Raw genomic sequence first — 18,348 nt, 5'->3', positions numbered from 1 at the left:
CAAGGGGCTTCTCCAATTGGAAGATGGATTGTTGGTTTCAATGGTGTGGGAGTCACATGGGTTAGGCTGCAGCTGCTCATGGTTAACTTTTCACCTTTTCAAGTTTGGGCTTCACCTTCCTAACACCTGAGTCCTAATCTCCCTGGACCTCACCCGGGGAGGTAGGTGCAGGCAGGCTCTCCAGGGAGCAGCCCCAAGGTGTGCAGCGGAGAGGCTTGTGGTGGGAGTGATGCCTGTGAACCAGCCGTGGAGACTGTGGGCTTGGGCAGGAGGAGCCTTCAGGATGCAGGGCAACCTCTGGGCACCTCTAAGCCCAGGTTGCTGGTGGGAAGAACTGGTCTGGGTGTAAAGGCCAGGCCTGTGCCTCTGACTGGCCTAGTTACTAGCTAGGGCCACCCCAGGGAGAGCGGGCTGTGGCTCTAGCACCAAAAGCTGTCAGTGGCCATGCTCCTCACAGTGGGGCAGTCAGTCTAAGTGGGCTGCTTGTGGGACACGGGGCTGTGGTAGCAGAAGCTGCACACACTTGGTTGACTCTTACCCTCAGGTAGGTTCAGGCAGGACTTCATCAGTCTGAAAATCTGCCTGTCAAATATCCCTAGCAGTTCCCTAGGGGCACCACCCCAGTGTGTGTGAGCACATTCACCAATGCCATCCTTTCCAATGATCCTCTCTGTTCCCACCTTGGGGTCCCCTGTGTCCACTCAGGCATCTTCACCTGGTCTAAGGTCCTTATCCTGGCAGGCCCCACTGACTCCCACTTGACCGGCCGGTTCCCAAGGAGTTCCTCGACACAGGGGAAGAGCCCTGGGGCTGAGTGGCGAAGCCTCTCTGGGTCTCTCTCACAACTCAGTCATGGCTGGGCTGCAGACAGGTAGGATGGGGGGTGCACAGCCCCCAGCTGGGTAACTCCTCATCGTAGAGGTCCTCTTGCCCTCTGCCTGCAGGATCCTGGTGGTGGGCAGCATCCCCAGCTCAGTTGACACTGCCAAGTCTGAATTCTGTGCAGATGCCAGCTGGGCTCTCTGTAGCCTTGGAAAGAAGGGGTCCACATACTGAACACCCACTGCCCATGTATGTGCAGCTTGAACCCTTCATGGATCAAACACAGCACTGATGTGGGGCCCACAGATGCGGGCAGACAGACAGACAGATGTGGGCGTGGCTGAGGGCAGCTCTGCTGGGTGGTGGTAAGGGGCTTGGCAGCGTATCTGCACAAGGGGGTGTGAGGCCACAGGGATGGGAGATGCACTAGCTTGGACAGTGACTTGGGCATCGTTGTGTCCCCTCAAAACTCATATGTTGGAGTCCTAATCCCCAGGCCTGAGAATGTGACTATTTGGAGATAGAATCCTTAAAGAGGTAGTTAAGTTAAAATGAGGTCACTAGGGGTGGGCCTGATCCTAGACGGCTATGTCCTTATTAGAAGATTGGGACATGTACGTGGGAAACTCAGGAAGAAGGCAGCTGCCCGAAAACCAAGGAGAGACCTCAGAAGAACCCGTCCTGCTGACATCTGATTTGGGACTTCCAGGCTCCAGAACAGTGGGAAGTACATTTCTGTTGCTTAAGCCACCCAGTCTGTGATGTTTGTTACGGCAGCCCGGGCAAAAAAATACAGGCAACTCCTCAAGAGGCCATTCTCTAGACGGGTGTGCTTTGGGCGTTTGGCCTCTTGGGGAGCCACTCAGACCTGAACTTTGACTCTGGCCTGTTGTGGACCAGCTCTGTCATCAGGCAAAGTACTGATTCTCCTAGCCTCAGTTTCCCCATGTGTAGAATGGGAAGGTTAGAGCCCATATCCCCCTTGAGGATTGTGGTGGGACTTCAGAGGGAGGGCTTGTGACAGTGTCTGCTACATACTGGCAGTGTAGGGGCCTCCAGACACACGGGCTGCCCTCCTGTTCTTTTCTAGGACCAATCACCTTCCCCTCCAGAGAGAAGACCTGAGTTTCATTTTCCCAAGACCAAAATACAATCTGATTGATGCTACCCAGGTGAGTGGTGGGTACCAGGAATCCCAATCAAGGGCAGTGGAGAGGGCAGACAAGGCCTTCTCAGTCCCAGAACCTCACACCTGGAAAACTGGGAAGGCTACACCTCCATTTCCTTTTCAGACTAGCGGCCAGCAAAGCTAATTATGCCAGAAGGCACGTGTTGAGAGTGGAGTGTGTAGCAGTTGAGACCACCAACCTGGGGTTTGGGCGGAGCTGGAGCATAACTGAGATTTGTAGCAGCTGTGTGACCTGGGACAATTTATTTCCTAACCTCTTTGAGCCTTGGCCTTCCCTCTGGGACACGGGGATCACAAGGATACAGACCCCTGAGACCATGGTATGGATGAAGATGACATCATAGAATGCTCCATGACTGGCAGAAGCCTCCCTCCGTGCCACACTGCTCTATCAGTGCCCCTCATCCTCAATGTGAGGAAGGGGCATAACTGGGGACTGAAAAGGGAGAACCCCAGACTGAATCTTCTGCTGCCAGCACCCTATGGTCAAGATGACCTTCTCGGCCCATTAGAAACAAGGCCCTGCCTTACATACCCCGCCACAGGCAATACTCAGCAGTGGCCATCTGAGTGACTGAAGGAGAGCACTGTGGCCGCTCACTGATCCCCTTTAGGAAGGGAGACCATCACCCAGGTGTGAGGGTCCGGGGGAGCACCACTTCCGTCTCTCCCAAAGCTGACAGAGCTGCGCGGGCAGGAACCTGCCACCCACACAAGCACCAGGGATATGTGCACATGGGGCCAGATGCAGCTTTTGCGAAGGGTTGATGGAAGCCTAAGAACTGGAAGAGTGTCCCAAGAAGCTGGAAGAATGAATGAAGCTCCCAGGAGAGTTGGAGAGGAAACCGTCTCCCTCGAGGTTGCTGCTCCAACCTGAGCAGCCTCTCCCATCACAAACACATGCTGTTGGACTTGGGTGGTCTATGGCCTTGATCCCTTCCCTAGGCCCCTGGCCCGTGGCCTTGGTTCTGCCCCTGCACTGTCTCCAGTGAGGCTGTGCACTTCTCCAGCTCTGCCCCTTTCCTCGTCTTTGTTTCCCAAGGGCCCACTCTAGCCCTTGTACACAGTAGGCACTCAGCTGTGCTTGTCAAACTTCCCTGGCATTCGCGAGGGGGCATGGAATGCCTGCCCCATGCATTGCACCTCTGGCTTTATTCCACAGTGATTCTGAGTGACTGAGAATGAATAAACCTGCAGATCACTAAATTAAAGCCCAAACCTCCCCTGCAGACTCTGATAGGCCTTGTCCAACCTCTTTTCAAATGCAGTCCTCTCCTAATTCACGGGGAAGGAGTGGAAGGAACCATACTTTTTCTGTGAGCAGCCCTGCCTTGTGGGTCTGATTTCTTGCCCACAGCTTACACAGTGGAGAGCACGTGGTCCCCAGCCTCATCTAGACCACCGTCCTGGAAAGGATGGCAAGGCTGCTGGTGATGCCAGTGCCCCACCCGGTTAGACCCTGATCCTCACCCACAGTGGAGTAGCTGGGGAAGGAGGCTCGGCCACTACCCAGCAGACTTGAGTCCCCACCTACCATGACCTGGCTGACTTGGGCTCATGCCCCTCCTGTGGAGCCCTGTCTCTGTCCTCTGTGGATGAAACCCACAGCCCTTTCTGGATCAGAGGATTTCTGGGAGTCAGTGATTGAGCGACCCTGAAAGCTTTCTCTACAAAGCCCCAGGCCACCTCCAGTGGGAAGTTCTGGCTATTTCACTGCTCCTGTTTGACTGGAATTGGCCCACTGCTGGTGAAGGCAGGTGGAGGTGTGCACAGGGCAGCTGAAGCGATGTTCGACTCCACAGGCTTCTTGTAGGGCTCAGAGGAGGGGTGGCTCCCTCGTTCCCTCTCTCCGCTTCCCCTTCCTCTCTTCAGCTAAACTGTGATGGGGGTGTTCAGGGAAGCCCTTTCATAGCTCTGTGAGTGGATTCCAAGCGTACTTGGCAGGCTCTGCCTGGGTGGTACCTAATTCAGAGCCACTTTTCAAAATGTGAATGTTCGTGTTGTGAGTAACCAAGCCAGGTGGCATAGTGCAGGGTTTCTTAGCATTGCTGATGTTTGGGGTCGTCTAGCTCTCTGTTGTGGGGGTTGTCCTGGGCATTGCAGGATGTTGAGCAGCATCCCTGACTCTCTCCATAAGAGGGGTAGTTGTGATAACCAAACATGTCTCCCCAAACCTTCACAAGTATCCCTGGTGAGTGGGTACAAAGTTGACACCGGTTGCTGATTCCATTTGCTGTCAGACCTCGGTTATCCCTGAGCACAGGCGGCTCACCCAGGCCCCCGGCTTCATGTTCTCCTAGCCTGTGCCTTCCACATCAACCACTGCAATCACCACTTTCTCATGAACTGGACTCAGATGAGGCCTTGGGGTGGGGGTCGTCGGGAGGTTCCTTTCATGCCTGAAAGGCTGCACCTGCTCCAGGGGAAGCCGCACATTTGGGCAGGGCATTTGGAAGAAGCCTGATATCCCCAGCTTCTCTCTTGGTACAAATCATCCTGGTGCTAAATATTCCCCAAAGGGGATGCTCAGTGCAAGGGGGAACAAAGCCAGGCACCCTCTGTGCTGGGGTCTCAGCGGGGTGAGACTCAGGAAGTGCTGTGGCCATCTTGCAACCGTGATTGTGGGGCACCTGACTCACTGCTCCTTGGCTGAGCCCAAGGCAGGGTTTGTCACCCAGGGGTGTTGAGGAAAACAACATTTTGAGTTCCATTTCAGATGTGGCACAGGACTGCTGAGAATATGAAGCAGATCACTTTGCAATGCACTCTTCAAATTTAAGGTATATATTATTTTTAAAGCACCTATTGTTTGAGAATCCACACACACCAGATGGAGAGTTGGTTTAGAACACCTGAACAGCTGGATTCTTCTCTTGGAGTAATAACAAAGCTTTACATTTAATTCCTTCCCATTATTCCATTGTGAACTAAAAGGAAGGGCAAGTGAGCCTGGTCTCTTTTCTACATTAAAGATTGTGGCGGGACAGTGACTATCCCTCGTCGCTAATGACAGAAGAACGTCTTGAGAGAATAATGGAAGACTCACTCACTGTGCTAAGCAGGAGAGGTCTCCCAGCTCCTCATCGGCCCTTCCACCAATTCAGCCCTCAGCAAGTCGGAGCCCACCTTAGCAGATTCTTTCTACTTAGCAGGAACACTTCATCAGCCAATTCAGTAGAAAAATAGATGCTGCTTAAAATGTGCCAACTCTGTCCAGGGAATGAAGACACTAGCTCAGGTGAGTTAGGGGAACTGAGACCATCTTGTTCCACCTGAAAATCTTGAATGGTTTAATAAAATAGTTGGAACCCAAATATGGATGCTCTGGCATATATAGACGACAGATCCAAATCATTGTCAATTTTTTGGCTGAGTCATGAGTTGGACTCAGGTGTCCTAAGGTGTCATAAGCAAAGGCCGATGAGAATGGAGAGCGCTGGCTTAGAGCTGGAGCAGATGGTTCACATACCGTGATTTTGTGTCACCTCTCTCTCTTAAATGTCTTATTGCTATCTCTGTCTATGTGTATTCATATTTGCCCCCGAATGACCTGGTTTCAGTAAAAGGCAAAGCGCAGTCCCCTAGATGTAGTAGGAGGTGCAGGGGATATGCCCTCCAGGACCTATCTGGCACCTCCCAGAGCACCTCGTTTTCACTTAGCCTTGACTAACTGAGTGTAGGCCCGGGGGCTGAATTCTCTCTGTCTGGGGCAAGCACAGCCCTGGGCTTATTCTACACTAGAGCAAAGGACATGAGGGTGACGGAGGAGACTGACAACATGCTCAGCTGAGGGGACACTTGTCTCGCAGTCTGGAGCCCAGATCTTCCACGTTGGCCCCTGCATTGATGGGACGGGTGTAGTGGCACTGAGAAGCCAGGTCTGATGCCAGGGCAGCCACAGCACTTGTCCTGGATTGGAGCAGAGGCAGAAATCTCAAGAATAGGTCAAGGCAAATATTCAGATCTAATCTGGGAACTGTGTGCTTGTGGCTCCTCGTTGTGCTATTTGGACACAGCATGGTGACTGTAGACACACATTAGGCAATGGAGTTGCCTGCAATGCAACTCAGAGAGGGCCTCGGTCAGAATCAGGACAAAGACATTGTCCTTGTCGCTCCTAATGGCTTTAGTGCTGTGATGGGAAGGCCTGGAAGTGGATGCTCCAGCTGTGCTGGAGTATGTGAGGAGCACACGAGCCTGCCCCAAGAGCCCTGGGAACCAGCCCGCCTTGGGAGCCCTGCACACCAGCCCGTCCTGGGACCCCACCCTGGGAGCTCTGTGCACGAGCCCGCCCTGACGGAAACCCTGCGCAGGAGCCCACCCTGGGACCCCACCCTGGGAGCCCTGTGCATGAGCCTGCCCTGGGAACTCCGGGTATGAACCTGCCCTGGGAGCCCAGCGAAGCTCTCGTGAATTCAGCCCTTGGCATTCCTCGTTCTCTCCTGTGGAGCCTCCAGCATGTGCAGCTGTAGGCACTGCGGTGGGTCTGTGGCCTCTGCTGGACAGAAGCGACCAGAGGCAGCTGTCAACAGGGCCTAGAGGCCCTTCAGGCCGCCCTGGGGCCAGCGTGAGAGGCTCACAGTGGGCATCCTGGAGCGGGTGGGGGTCAGTGTCCTCAGTGTGAAGGCCAGGACTCAGCCCTGCCTGCATGCTGTTGTCCTTGGGCCTTGAAAGCTTTCCTGAAGAAAGCTGTCCTACCCCATGGGCTTTCAAAACCAAACCAAACAGCAGCAGCAGGACCAGCAACAAAACCCAAAGGAATGAGCCCTTGACCTTTCTTCTGGAGTAGAGGCTGGTTTCCGCTCAAGCAAATACAGGTTTCCCTGCAGCATGAGCAGGCCCTCTCCCGTTGTTTGGGTTTGGAAAGCCAAGCCCAGCCCCACCCACTGGGGATGTCTCCAGTCTGGTGCTTCTGCGTGGAGTCACCCTCATTCACACACATCTGCTGCTTTTCCACCTGGTAGATTTGGGCAAATCCTTAGAGGCCTCAGGGTCTTCCCCTGCCCAGAGGGGTCATCCCGTTGTGCATACCTGCCTGGAACTCCATCCCAGCCATCCCCATCCCCTCGTGTATGGGGCAGCTGTACTCAACCTTCTCATTTCCCGGGACCCTGTTCTGGGGACCTTGTTCTGAGGGTCCTGTTCTGAGGCCCCAGGCCATGCCCATCCCTCACTCCTGTGGGAAGGTGAAGTCGCCCCTGTGGTCCTGAGTCCTGCTGCATCTTAAATGCAGGGTCAGCAGATCCTGCCCCTTCTGCCCTCTCCCCACAGGGAACTTTGACTCTTTCCTGTGAGGCTCAGGCGGTTGACGAATTCATTACTCAGTGGACATGCTTGTTTGGCAGGGAGCCCACAGTCTGAAGACCTCCTGTGTCTTGGTCTAGCATCCACTGTTACTTTCAAAGATGAGCAGACTATTCAGACAAGAGCGTCAGGGGAGCAAAGCCCCCACCCCTTGGACAGCCAAGCTCACTCTGAAGAGCAGGGAAGAACTTCCAGGAGGTCATCGGAGTGGGGACAGCACAGCCACAACCTGATGCCATTGATCCCAGTGTTATCAGCACAAAGCAGAGGCAGGGAGGCATCCCTAGATCGGAGGTGGGGTGGCCGTGATTTCCGAGGGTTTGGCCTCAGCTCAGGCTATGGAGGGACAGTTAATGGCCTATTGGCAAATTGGATCAACAGATGTCAGCACCGATGGCAACTAATGCAGGTACACTTTGAAGGGAAGAGGGAAGCACAAAAATGTCCTCATAAGGACAGGCATTTCAGCCGGTCCACTAGGAGCCTCTGAGCGATGCTATAAACCTCAGGGGTCAGATCCTGAACTCAGGCCACGGCTCTGGAGGGCAGCTTTGGCCATGATCTCAGTGCAGGCTCCACTTGACATTGGTATCTAGGGCATGGGATCGGCAATTGGTAAGCAGGAAGATTGCTCCACTGGTCATTTTAAATCCATAGGCTACTGCAGAGGGCAGGGCCACCTGTAGAGCTGGCTGAGTTTGAGGGAAGCCCTGTTCCAGCTCTGGAGGGGCTGGTCCTGGTGTCAGGGGGCCTGGTTCCTGGTTAGCTGTGTGGTCTGTCTGTGGCAGCTGCAGATGGCATGGTGACCAATGATGGGTCCTCCCCTACCATATTCTCCTCAGAACTCACTGTAGTTCTCTGGGAATAGTTGGGGTATGACACCTGGTCAAGTCAGTTGGGACACTTGCTGAAGCTGGGGATGCCTGGGGAGGGGGGGGTACCTGGGGAAGAGGGGATGCCTGGGGAAGTGGGGGTACCTGGAGGGGTGGGGGTAGCTGGGGAGGTGGGGATGCCTGGGGAGGTGAGGAGGTACCTGGGGAGGTGGAAACGCCCAGGAAGGTGGGGGTACCTGGGGAGTTGGGGGTACTTGGGGAGGCAGGGGTACCGGGGGAGGTGGGGACGCCTGGGGAAGGGGGGGTACCTGGGAGGTGGGGGATGCCTGGGGAGGCAGGGGTACCTGGGGAGGTGGGGGTAACTGGGGAGCTGGGAATGCCTGGGGAAGGTGGGGGTATCTGGGAGGCGGGGGATTCCTAGGGAGGCAGGGTTACCTGGGGAGGTGGGGATGCCTGGAGAGCTGGGAGTACCTGGGATATAGGGATGCCTTGGGAGGTAGGGGGATGCCTGGGAAGGCAGGAACACCTGGGGAGGAGGTGGGGACTCCTCCCTGCTGGGACTATTGGGAGGATGAGTCGAGGTCATGTGTGCCTGGCATAGCTGTGCTTAGTGGATTCCACGTGGGCCTAACAACAATGATGCAGGTTTAGGGAGGTGCAGTTCGCTCCGACACACTTGGAAGACGGCTCAGCTGACAGCAGTCACTAACACAGCCACCGACGATGACCTTCAGTCACTTTCCCTGCCACCAAGGCCAAGCCAGTCACAGGGCTGTCACACACTATGCCTAGCTGCCAAGTGAGCTGCTGGGCCCCATGACTGCCTTCAGCTGGCCCTGTCCCCTGTGCCCACTATGACCATTTACACCCATAGGTAAAGCCCTTGAGAAAGACTCGGAAGAGCTTGACAACTTAGATAGGGCCAAACCCCTGGGAACTGGGGCTTTTCCACCTGGAAATACAGAGGGTGGAATAAGATGGGCAGTTGGTCTAGCAGAGGTAAAGTACCTGGCGCTAAGGGCCTGGCTTAGGGTGACTGTGACAGTATAGACAGAAATGATGGGTGTGGATGTACAGACAGGTTCTACTTCTTTACCACATCCAAAGGTATGCGCCTTTGGGGAGTATTTGAACTTGAAATGGATCATTTCAGGACAAGTACAGCTCTGGAGGGGCTGGTCCTGGTGTCAGGGGGCCTGGTTCCTGGTTAGCTGTGTGGTCTGTCTGTGGCAGCTGCAGATGGCATGGTGACCATTTGACACAATGGCTTGTGATAAATGAACCCTGAGAGATGGAGGGACACAGACCAGCCATGGGATAGCCCATCAAGGGCATGATAGTAACTATGACCACCTGCTCTTGCAAGGAGCCATGGTCTGTGCCTAGTGCCTTCCCCAGCAACCCCACAAAATGGGCCTTATTGATTATCCTCTCCTAGAGACCTAGAGACGAAGCTCAGAGAGGTGTAGACTTTTTTTTTTTTTTTTTTTTTTTTTTTTTTTTTTTTTTTTTTTTTTTTTACGAAGTCTTGCTCTGTCTCCCAGGCTGGAGTGCAGTGGTGCAATCTCGGCTCACTGTAACCTCCACCTCCCAGGTTCAAGCGATTCTCCTGCCTCAGCCTCCCGAGTAGCTGGGATTACAGGCATGCACCACCACGCCCAGCTAATTTTTTGTATATTTAGTAGAAACAGGGGTTTCACCATGCTGGTCAGGCTGGTCTCGAACTCCTGACCTCGTGGCTCACCCACCTTGACCTCCCAAAGTGTTGGGATTACAGGTGTGAGCCACTGTGCCTGACCGAGGTGTAAACGTTTACCCAAGATCACAGAGCTAGAAAGTAGCACAGCTGCATTCAAATCCAGGTTGGTTTGAACCTAAACCTATGCCCTCCATGGCTGGTGACTCTAACTCCTACAGGGGTGTTGGCTGGCTTCCCTATCTACTTCTTAGGGTTAAAATCCTATAGTCCCTGTGAACCATCCAGTAGAGACACATGCTAGATGGATCTCAAATTTGACCCGGGAAGACAGTGCTAATAATTTTCAGAATATTAAATGTTCAAGGTCAAGGAGGACAGTGTCAGGAAGAAGGATCAAACCCGTAGTCCTTATTCCAGGGCAGTGGTTCTCAACCTTGGCTTCACGTTGCAGTTACTAGGCCACATCTTGACCAATCAAGTCAGCCTGGGGCTGACCCAGGCCTCAGGAATTTGCCAAGTGCTGCAGGCGGAGCCACTGTCCTGGAGAGGGGGGTCTCTGCGTCCACTGAGGGGATTAGGACGATCATATTTATTGGTGGAAACTGAAGCGGCAGGGACTTCGGTTCTCCTGGAGACACCCCTACTATTTCATAGGTGGAGGCCTGGGTGGCTCTGCAGTTCCTTAAACCACAGGGGAAAGTATAAATGAAACCCAACGACAGCTATTCATCAGAAAGAAAAGTCTTAAGCAAAAAAGCTAAAAGATAATTTTTTGTTAAGTAATGAACACTCGTAAAACAGCAACGAAATGGTATTAAAATGTCTGTGATTACTTATTTCTCAGCATTCGTCTGGTAACTTAAGCAGCATGAAGCAAGAGTTGCACTTTAAAAAATGACAAGAAAATAGCTATTCATTTAGTCGACAGAGTAAGGCCCATTTCGTTTCCAGGATCACTAGTTTCTGCTTATGACGGGGTGAGCATCCGCCAGCGCGGTGATTGGGAGGCGCCCCTGTGTCTTTACACTGAGGCAGTGCCCACGGCTGCAGTGCCTCGAGTTTCTGGAGCAACCGCGGGGCTCTTTCTTGAGGAGTCTTGGGAGGGGCGGTGGCCTGCCTCCCCATCCTAGATCAGTGAGGTCCCAAGAGTGCATATTGCTGCGGGGTAGCTGTGGAGTGTAGACATGTTCCGGAGTGGCTCAACATCTTGAGGCTAGGGTGGTGTGAAGGGAAAGGAACAGGGGCAGGTCCCGGGCTGGCTCTGCTTCCAGGGTCAGGCCAATGGGTCTGCAGAGCAGTGCGGCGGGGCTCCTGCCAGCCATGGTGTCACCTCTTTCTTCCCAGCCCCATTCTCATCTTGCAGGGAAGGCGTGTGGACTCAGGAGGGGCACAAAGGACTCCAGCAGGGCCACAGACAGAAGAGTGATGTGTCCCTTGTCCTCTGCCTATTGCACCGTGTTCCATAAAAAATAAACACTTTTTTGGACTGTTTGTATATTGCTCATGCGGTGGCACTCTGGGCACTGGCAGGCTGCAGAGAGCCGCGTTGCCATTCATCCACCAGAATCCATCCAGAGACAGCCTTGCGGGCTGGGATCTTTGGAGCTTTCCTTTGGAAGGATTAGCAGTGCCCATCTGACTGGTGCTCTACACAGTGCTGTGAACATGAAATTAAAGGATAAAAACAAAAGAAATTCATGGGTAGGAAATCCCAGGGCTTCATGGCGTCTTTTGGCAATCATTTGTTCTGTACAGCATCATGCGGTATGTCTGCTTCCTCCACGTCCACACAGACCTGGCCCCGGGCGCTCCCCTTCCGTTCGCAGGAAGCTCACAGGTGGTTGTTCTTGGAGAGGTAGGCGATGAGGGCCACGGCCACGCCCACATAGACGCCAGTCCCAATGGTGATGGACAGCACTGCCAGGAACAGGGCCCGCTGGGAGCTGGTGCTGGCCTGGTGCAAGTCCCGCTTGGCCACGGCTTTGTTGGTCTGCAGAGTTGGAGAAGAAAAAGGAAGTCATGGTAAGCAAGTTGGAACAAGCAGTGAATGAAGGGCTCATCTATGGCTGCTGATTCAGAAAAAGGCATTGTCGATGCAGAGAAGGCTGAGGGGGAAACTGTGCTCACACCTGCTATGACAAGGGCAGTTCTCTAACTGCAGGAAACGAATGTGGGGCTGGGATCTGCTGCTGTTCCCCCACACCGCAGGGAAGACAGACTTCTTTTCTACTTGGCCCCAAGGGAATAAGAGAAAACTGGGAATAGCTCAACTGAGTTCCACCAGTGTGGGGTCTGGGATCTCCAGCACCAGTATTGAGGGATGGGCTAGATATGACTCCTCCAGTGCTTCTCTTTCTACCCAAGAACGGTGTGCTCATTTATTTGAATAACTCATAATTTTCTAAAGCGTATTTCTACCTATCTTGTTGAATCTCTGCTACCCACTGGAGGTGTGCAGAAGGCAATGACAGCTCTCATTTCCCCGAGAGAAACTCCGGCATAAGATCATGAAACCCACTGGAGGACGCCTGAGACCTTCCTCCTCAGCTGCCTTGCCTGCCGTGGCCATGAGTCATTCACTTCCTGACCGTCCCCACCCTGGACATGGCTGGCGTTAGTAAAATTCATCCATCAATAAAATCATTTGATATAAAACTAACAGCTATATTCCTTAGTGCTCAATGACATAACCAGGTATTGGTGTAATCAAATTCATGATTCTTGAGGTCATGAGGAGATAGAAACACGGAGGTTTTGGAGGCCACCATGGAGGCACCACCGGAGTAAAATGGCTCATTTGGCAGATGGGGTGGGAAGCTACCAAGCTACCAAGCTACCAAGGCACTGAGCCCCGGGAGCCCACGTGATGCTGAGGAGGGTTGACCCCAAGCCACCGGTGGGCCCCGTGTGGTCAGGACTACCCTGGCAGAATGTCCTAGCTCACTCTCATGGCCGTCTCCACAAAGGCAGATTTCTACCGGGTCCCATTTCCACCTAAGGTCAGTGACATTCCTAGGTTTTATAGGTGAGTATGGGAGTCAGCATGTCGTTCGTTCAAACACACCAGCTGAAACATACCAACACCTCTTCAGTGGACCAGAAAGGCTCATGCTCAGAGACAACTCATGATGTGAACCTGTGTCTTCCGTGGTCTCTGAGCTCTGGAAGTCTGTGCCGCGTGGGGAAGGGATGCCCACCACTGCCTGGCTTCCTTCTCACTCCCCTTGCTTTTGAATCCTAAAAGCTAGTTTTTGTTTTTTTCCTCCCCAACTTTTTGTCTTGGAACAGCTTGAGAGCTCACTGTGGACAATTCTGGAGGGAGCAGAGGTAAAGGGATGCAAAATGGAAGCCTCTTAGGACAATGAATGAATAAATGAATGAACAAATGAAGTTGTGATGAGCCCAGTCTGTTTCATGCAGCAGCGCTTCCACACAGGCCCACATATTAGAACACAATTTCCTCTAACTGCCTTTCCTTAGCGCTAACTCAAAGAGCCATCGCTCATTAGGGTCATGGCTTTGTGTCCCCGCCATAATCACCAGCCTTACTGCTATCTCCATGGCTATGCAAAGGGGTGCGGAGAGGAAGGCGGAGTCACTACAGCTGCCCGGGCATGTGCCAGCAGCATTCCCTAACCCCTGTGGGAACACCCATGCTGGGCTTCCTGAGCTCATGAGGGCTCACACATCTGAGTACCCACATGTGGAATAGTTGCCTTCCTGCTCACTGGTAAGCTCCCCGGGGTAGAACCCGTGTCTCTCTTGTGTGTTGTGGTCTCTCTGGGGCCTGGGCTGGGCTCTGGGGGGATAGGAGGAATACGATACTTCTGTAACTGGGGCACAGTCCCAGTCTCTCTGGTGGTGTTGAGGAGAAAGGCAGCGGCATGGGGCTGCCTCTTGACCTCAGTTCTGGCCCAACTCTGCAGGCTCTGCACACACATGCATCAGAGCTTTCATGCCCAAGCTGGTGTGTCTGCTTGAGAATCACATTTGTTCTTTATTCTCATTCTCCATGCTGGGGGAACTCGATCCGCAGGTTTATATGTTTGACTCTAACAAGAAACCTAGGGAATGTGGTGTGTTAGGGGCCTGATCGCTGGAGATGTCAGAAACAGCAAACAGATGCAACCTTAGCAAGCAGGCTGCCTTCGGCAATGTCACTCGGCGTCTGCGTGTCATAGAAGCCAGTTCCTGGGGTGCCCACTCCCACAAGGCAGAGACGTCATTTACATACACAAAACACACAACATGGTCTAATGAAGGTGATTACCTGACGTGAACCTTTTGTTTCAGAAAATGGATAACTGTGGCTGCGAAACAGCTTGCTCATTCCTTCCACAGGGTGCAAATGGGAAGACATGTTTCCATCCTGACAGCTGCTGGATGAAAGCTCCCGGCTCTTTGACAAGGTTTTTTGCTGTGCACGAGGGCAGGGCAACTTGACCTGAGTCCAAGAGTCTCTGAGCTGAAGGCAAGGCTTTGTGTGTAGGTGCAAAAAAGTTTGTCAAGATTGTTATTTCTTGTGGCTGGGCTTTTTCTTCCCTGCCCTTTTGCCAACAGGTTGCAAGTGAAGTTTGTGACTTTGTTTATTGGCCTTTCATTGGAAAATAAGTGCAGGTGGTTAGAAAATGCAGGTGGTTGGGGAAGCCCCAAGTAGTGCCTGGTGCCTGCACCTGTGCCAGCGGTGGGCTAGGGGTAGGGGCTCAGCAGGACCCAAAGACACTATTTCTGCACCATGAGGGCTCTTCAGAGAAAGCGTTTCAGCTCACAGCAGAGGCAGAGCCTTAACAGCCCAGGACACAAGGGCTCATCGTTGGGAATGCAGGAAGCAGCCAGGCTCCATCGGCAGGGCTGGCTGCAGGGCATCAGACACAGTCCCCAAGGGAGATGTCCTGCAACCTGAAACCTTCCAGGCGCTGAGCTCCTGCACAGCCCACACTGGAGTGTGATGTGTGCACTGCGGTTCTGCAATTAAAAGACCTGCTTTCTCTTCCCTAGTTGCAAAGATATGTAGAAGACTTGAATTTTAAGTTGAAGAGCAAAAGTAAACGTGTGCCATAGCAATGACAGTTACAGAAGCACCCCCTTCCAGTCCCTCAAGTGCAGTGCTGTTCACACTGAGGAAATAAAAGTTACAGAAGCAGAGGACAGACAGCCAGAACGAATGTGCTTTGGCTGAAGTTGTCACCATCCGAACTGAGGTCCATCCACCTTGTACCACTGCTGGGTCACACATCCTTAGGTAGATTGGTCACTACCAAGTGGCCAAGTCAAAGGAACTGGTTGTCAAAGGACCGAGAGCTGTTGATCCACATGTAAAGGTCATGCTGCTCATGGTTTCGTGATGAGAAATGACCAGTTTGTGGAGGGACAAAGTCAATTTACGTTCCACGGGTGTTAGTGTTTAGTGATGAAACCCCCCAGCAATTCTCTCTGGTGGAACCCCTGCCCTGCAGATTGGCCACATTTTGGGGAATGGTTTTATCTGAAGGGAGTGGCTTCTTGTGGAGGTGGCAGAGGTCTGGGAGTGGGTTCTAGGTCCTGCTTCCTTCTGATGCACCTGGTGGATCCAGGTCTTGCTCTAGTTGGGGGAGTGGCCAAGTTCCCTCATGTCTCCCCTTCTCATGCCCACCTGAGGTCCCTGGTTTATCCAAGGATGTATCTTAGCACATGCTGGTATGCTGAAGGCCTGTCCCTCCCTCCCTCCCTCCTCCCTTCCTTCCTTTTTCCTCCTCTCCCTCCTTCATCTCTCCCTGCTTCCTCCCTTTTTTCCTCCCTTCTCCTTCCTCCCTTTTTTCTCCCTTCCTCCTTCCTTCCTCTTTCCTCCTTCCTCCCTCCCTCCTTTCTACCTCCTCCCTTTCCTCTCTCCTTCTTCACTCTTTCCTCCCTCCTTCCTACCTCTTCTCTCTTTCCTCCCTCCTCCCTCCCTCTTCCCTCCCTCCTTCCTACCTCCTCTTTCCTCCCTCTTCTCTCCCTCTTCCCTCCCTCCTTCCTCCATCTTTCCTCCCTCCTTCCTCCTTCTTCCCTCACTCCTTCCTACTTCCTCCCTCTTTCCTCCTACTTCCTCCCTCTTCCCCCCCTCCTTCCTAACTCTTCCTTCTTTTCTCCCTCCTCCCTCCTTCCTTCCTACCTCTTCCCTCCCTCCTTCCTACCTCTTCCCTCCCTCCTTCCTACCTCCTCCCTCTTTCCTCCCTCCCTCCTCGCTCGGTCTTCTCTCTCTCCTCTCTCCCTCCTTCCTCCCCTTTTCTTCCCTCCATCCCCCTTCCTCCCTCCCTCCTTCTTTCTTCTGCTTACTTGCTCTGTAACAGGAGGTCCAGCTGGAAGCTCCACCCCAGGCTCTACCTCAAAAGAGACACACCCTAGGATGGTGACAGGGACCTCCCTGGTCCCACCCCCAGCAGCCTTTGCCTGTTTTCTAAATAAGAGAGCGGAACCAACTTAGATGCCTCAAAGCCTGTGCCTTCACAAAGGGTTTGGAGGCTGAGAAGCATTTGGAAGGACTGACAGTTGCTCAGCCTGGGTTCCGTCCACAGAAGGCAGGCATTTGTTTTTCACTCAGGCTGTGGGGGCGCAGCTGCCACGGGACACTGTGGGCTCCATGCATGTCCAGCACCGTGGGCGGAAGGCCAGCCGGTTCCTGCCTGGAGAGTCTGCAAGGCGAACGGCTGGCCAGCAGTCTCAGGGGTGGGGCCAGGAGGGTGCAGCTCTGTGGAGATGGCCAGGCCCTGGCTGGGCCAGGAACAAAGGCTGACGCGGTCCCCAGGGACCAGACATGGTCTTAGGTCCCGTCCAGTAGAGCCCAACTGAGGGGCAAGTGGACGGACACACAGGGCCTGTGCAGCAGGCTGAAGCTGGGCATGTGAAGGTGAGTGTGGGCCCGAGAAGAACCTGCCAAATGCCCAGATGAGAAAGCAAGCCGTGTACGAGAGCACGAGCCTCCTGTGACAATCTGAGTTGGGGGAGACTGTGACATCTCTGTCCCCTATCTGCTCCTGCCAACCACACCTTGTCCACAGGCGCAGACACTGTGGCTGACAAGTGGGAAGGAGGAGGGGAAGAGAGGGGGCCCCTCCTCTTGAGGCCAGGCCTACTGTGTGTGCACACATGCCCAACCCAGGATGCTTAGAACATGCATGGACCCTCCAGCAAGGCCAAGACACGGCCAAGAGGCAATAGGAAGTGTCACAGAGAAGTGGGAAAACTAAAATTCCCCTGCACTCCTGGCGGGATGTAAATTCAAGCCATCACTTGGGGAAATGGTGAGCATTTCTTACAGCTGAACATATAGATACATCACACAACAACAATTCCACTCCCGTAAATGAGTGGACATTTATTTGTGTAAATACCCAACAACAATTATTAATGTGTTCACAAAACGCATCTGTAAGAATGTTCAAAGGAGTCTGACTCATGGTTGCCCTGCCCTGGAAGCCCAATGAGTGCCAGTGATAGAAGGGCAAGCCGTCATGGCACCCAAATGGTCATGGAATAAATCTCAGAGGCACAGTGATGAACAAAAGAAGCCGGACTTGGCATCCTATTATCTACAGCACAAAACAGGCCCAAGTCGCATCTGTTGTTGGCGTGGAAACAGGTTCATGGATACTTCTGGAAAAGAACAGTAACTGGAAGAAAGCATAGTTGAAAAAATCTACCTTACTTTAGAAATGAATTCTATCAATAATTAAATGAACAGATAAGAACCACCTACAGAGAACAGAGAAACTCATTTTATAAAACTGATAAAATCTTGATGCCAAAACCAGAGAAGAAAAGTCAGAGAAAGGGAAACGAGAGGCTGACTTCATCTTCGAACACGGATGCAAACGTAATTGTCAAGGGTAGGTGCTGCCCGGCTCCCTCTCCAGGCCTCTCCCCACCTCTCCCTGATTTTCCCTTCGCTCTGGTTGTATTTGCAGTGGCCTTTTCATCACCTGTCACTGTTTCAACACTATTCATCTTCCGGGCCACAGCTTCTCCATGGTATCTTCCCAGCTGCCTTAGGTCTGGGCCCTCGTGTCTCCACCCAGCACTCAGGCACTGCAGCGTTGATGCTAGCCTCTTTGCTGAATGCAGGACACATCACCCACACCTGGCAGTGCCCAGAAGGCCCAGGGAGTGTCATTCATGACCACACGATGATGAGGACGGCAGACTTTCCCCCTACCGTGTTCCCAAAGGTAACTCATGCTCTCCAGAAACATTTCCACGATGTGCAGAATCCCATGCAGGCAGGCCCCAAATCATGGCTGGTAGTCACTCACTGGCTTTATGCAATCTACAAGTTACTAAGGAAGATAAAAATAGGTGAATCCAGAAAGGAATGAGTTATGCCCAATGCTTCTTTCTGTGGCCGGTGACACCTATTAAAGGGAAGCCCTCTGGGCTCAACAGGGCATGGGGAGGACTTGGCTCCAGTTCTGGCAGTGTGTCACGCTCAGCAGGGCAGAGTGGGAGGGACTGGCAGCTTCTTGGGTAACCCAGGAAAGGAGCGGGCG

At 53.2% G+C, this 18,348-nt stretch overlaps 1 protein-coding gene across 1 annotated transcript in view; it reads right to left on the bottom strand.

Annotated features, from left to right (window-relative positions):
• Positions 1–10,173: 10,173 nt before the first annotated feature.
• Positions 10,174–18,348, bottom strand: part of LOC140710322 (synapse differentiation-inducing gene protein 1-like) — a 77,086-nt gene continuing 68,911 nt past the window's right edge. Inside the window, exon 2 of the mRNA XM_073011936.1 lies at positions 10,174–11,837. Coding sequence (XP_072868037.1) covers positions 11,679–11,837 — 159 coding nt within the window. The 3' untranslated portion in view covers positions 10,174–11,678. The remainder of the gene's footprint in view (positions 11,838–18,348) is intronic.

This window comes from Chlorocebus sabaeus, chromosome 2 (genome assembly GCF_047675955.1).
Source record: "Chlorocebus sabaeus isolate Y175 chromosome 2, mChlSab1.0.hap1, whole genome shotgun sequence".
Taxonomy (NCBI): Eukaryota; Metazoa; Chordata; class Mammalia; order Primates; family Cercopithecidae; genus Chlorocebus; species Chlorocebus sabaeus.
This window is presented reverse-complemented; position numbering and strand designations above follow the sequence as displayed.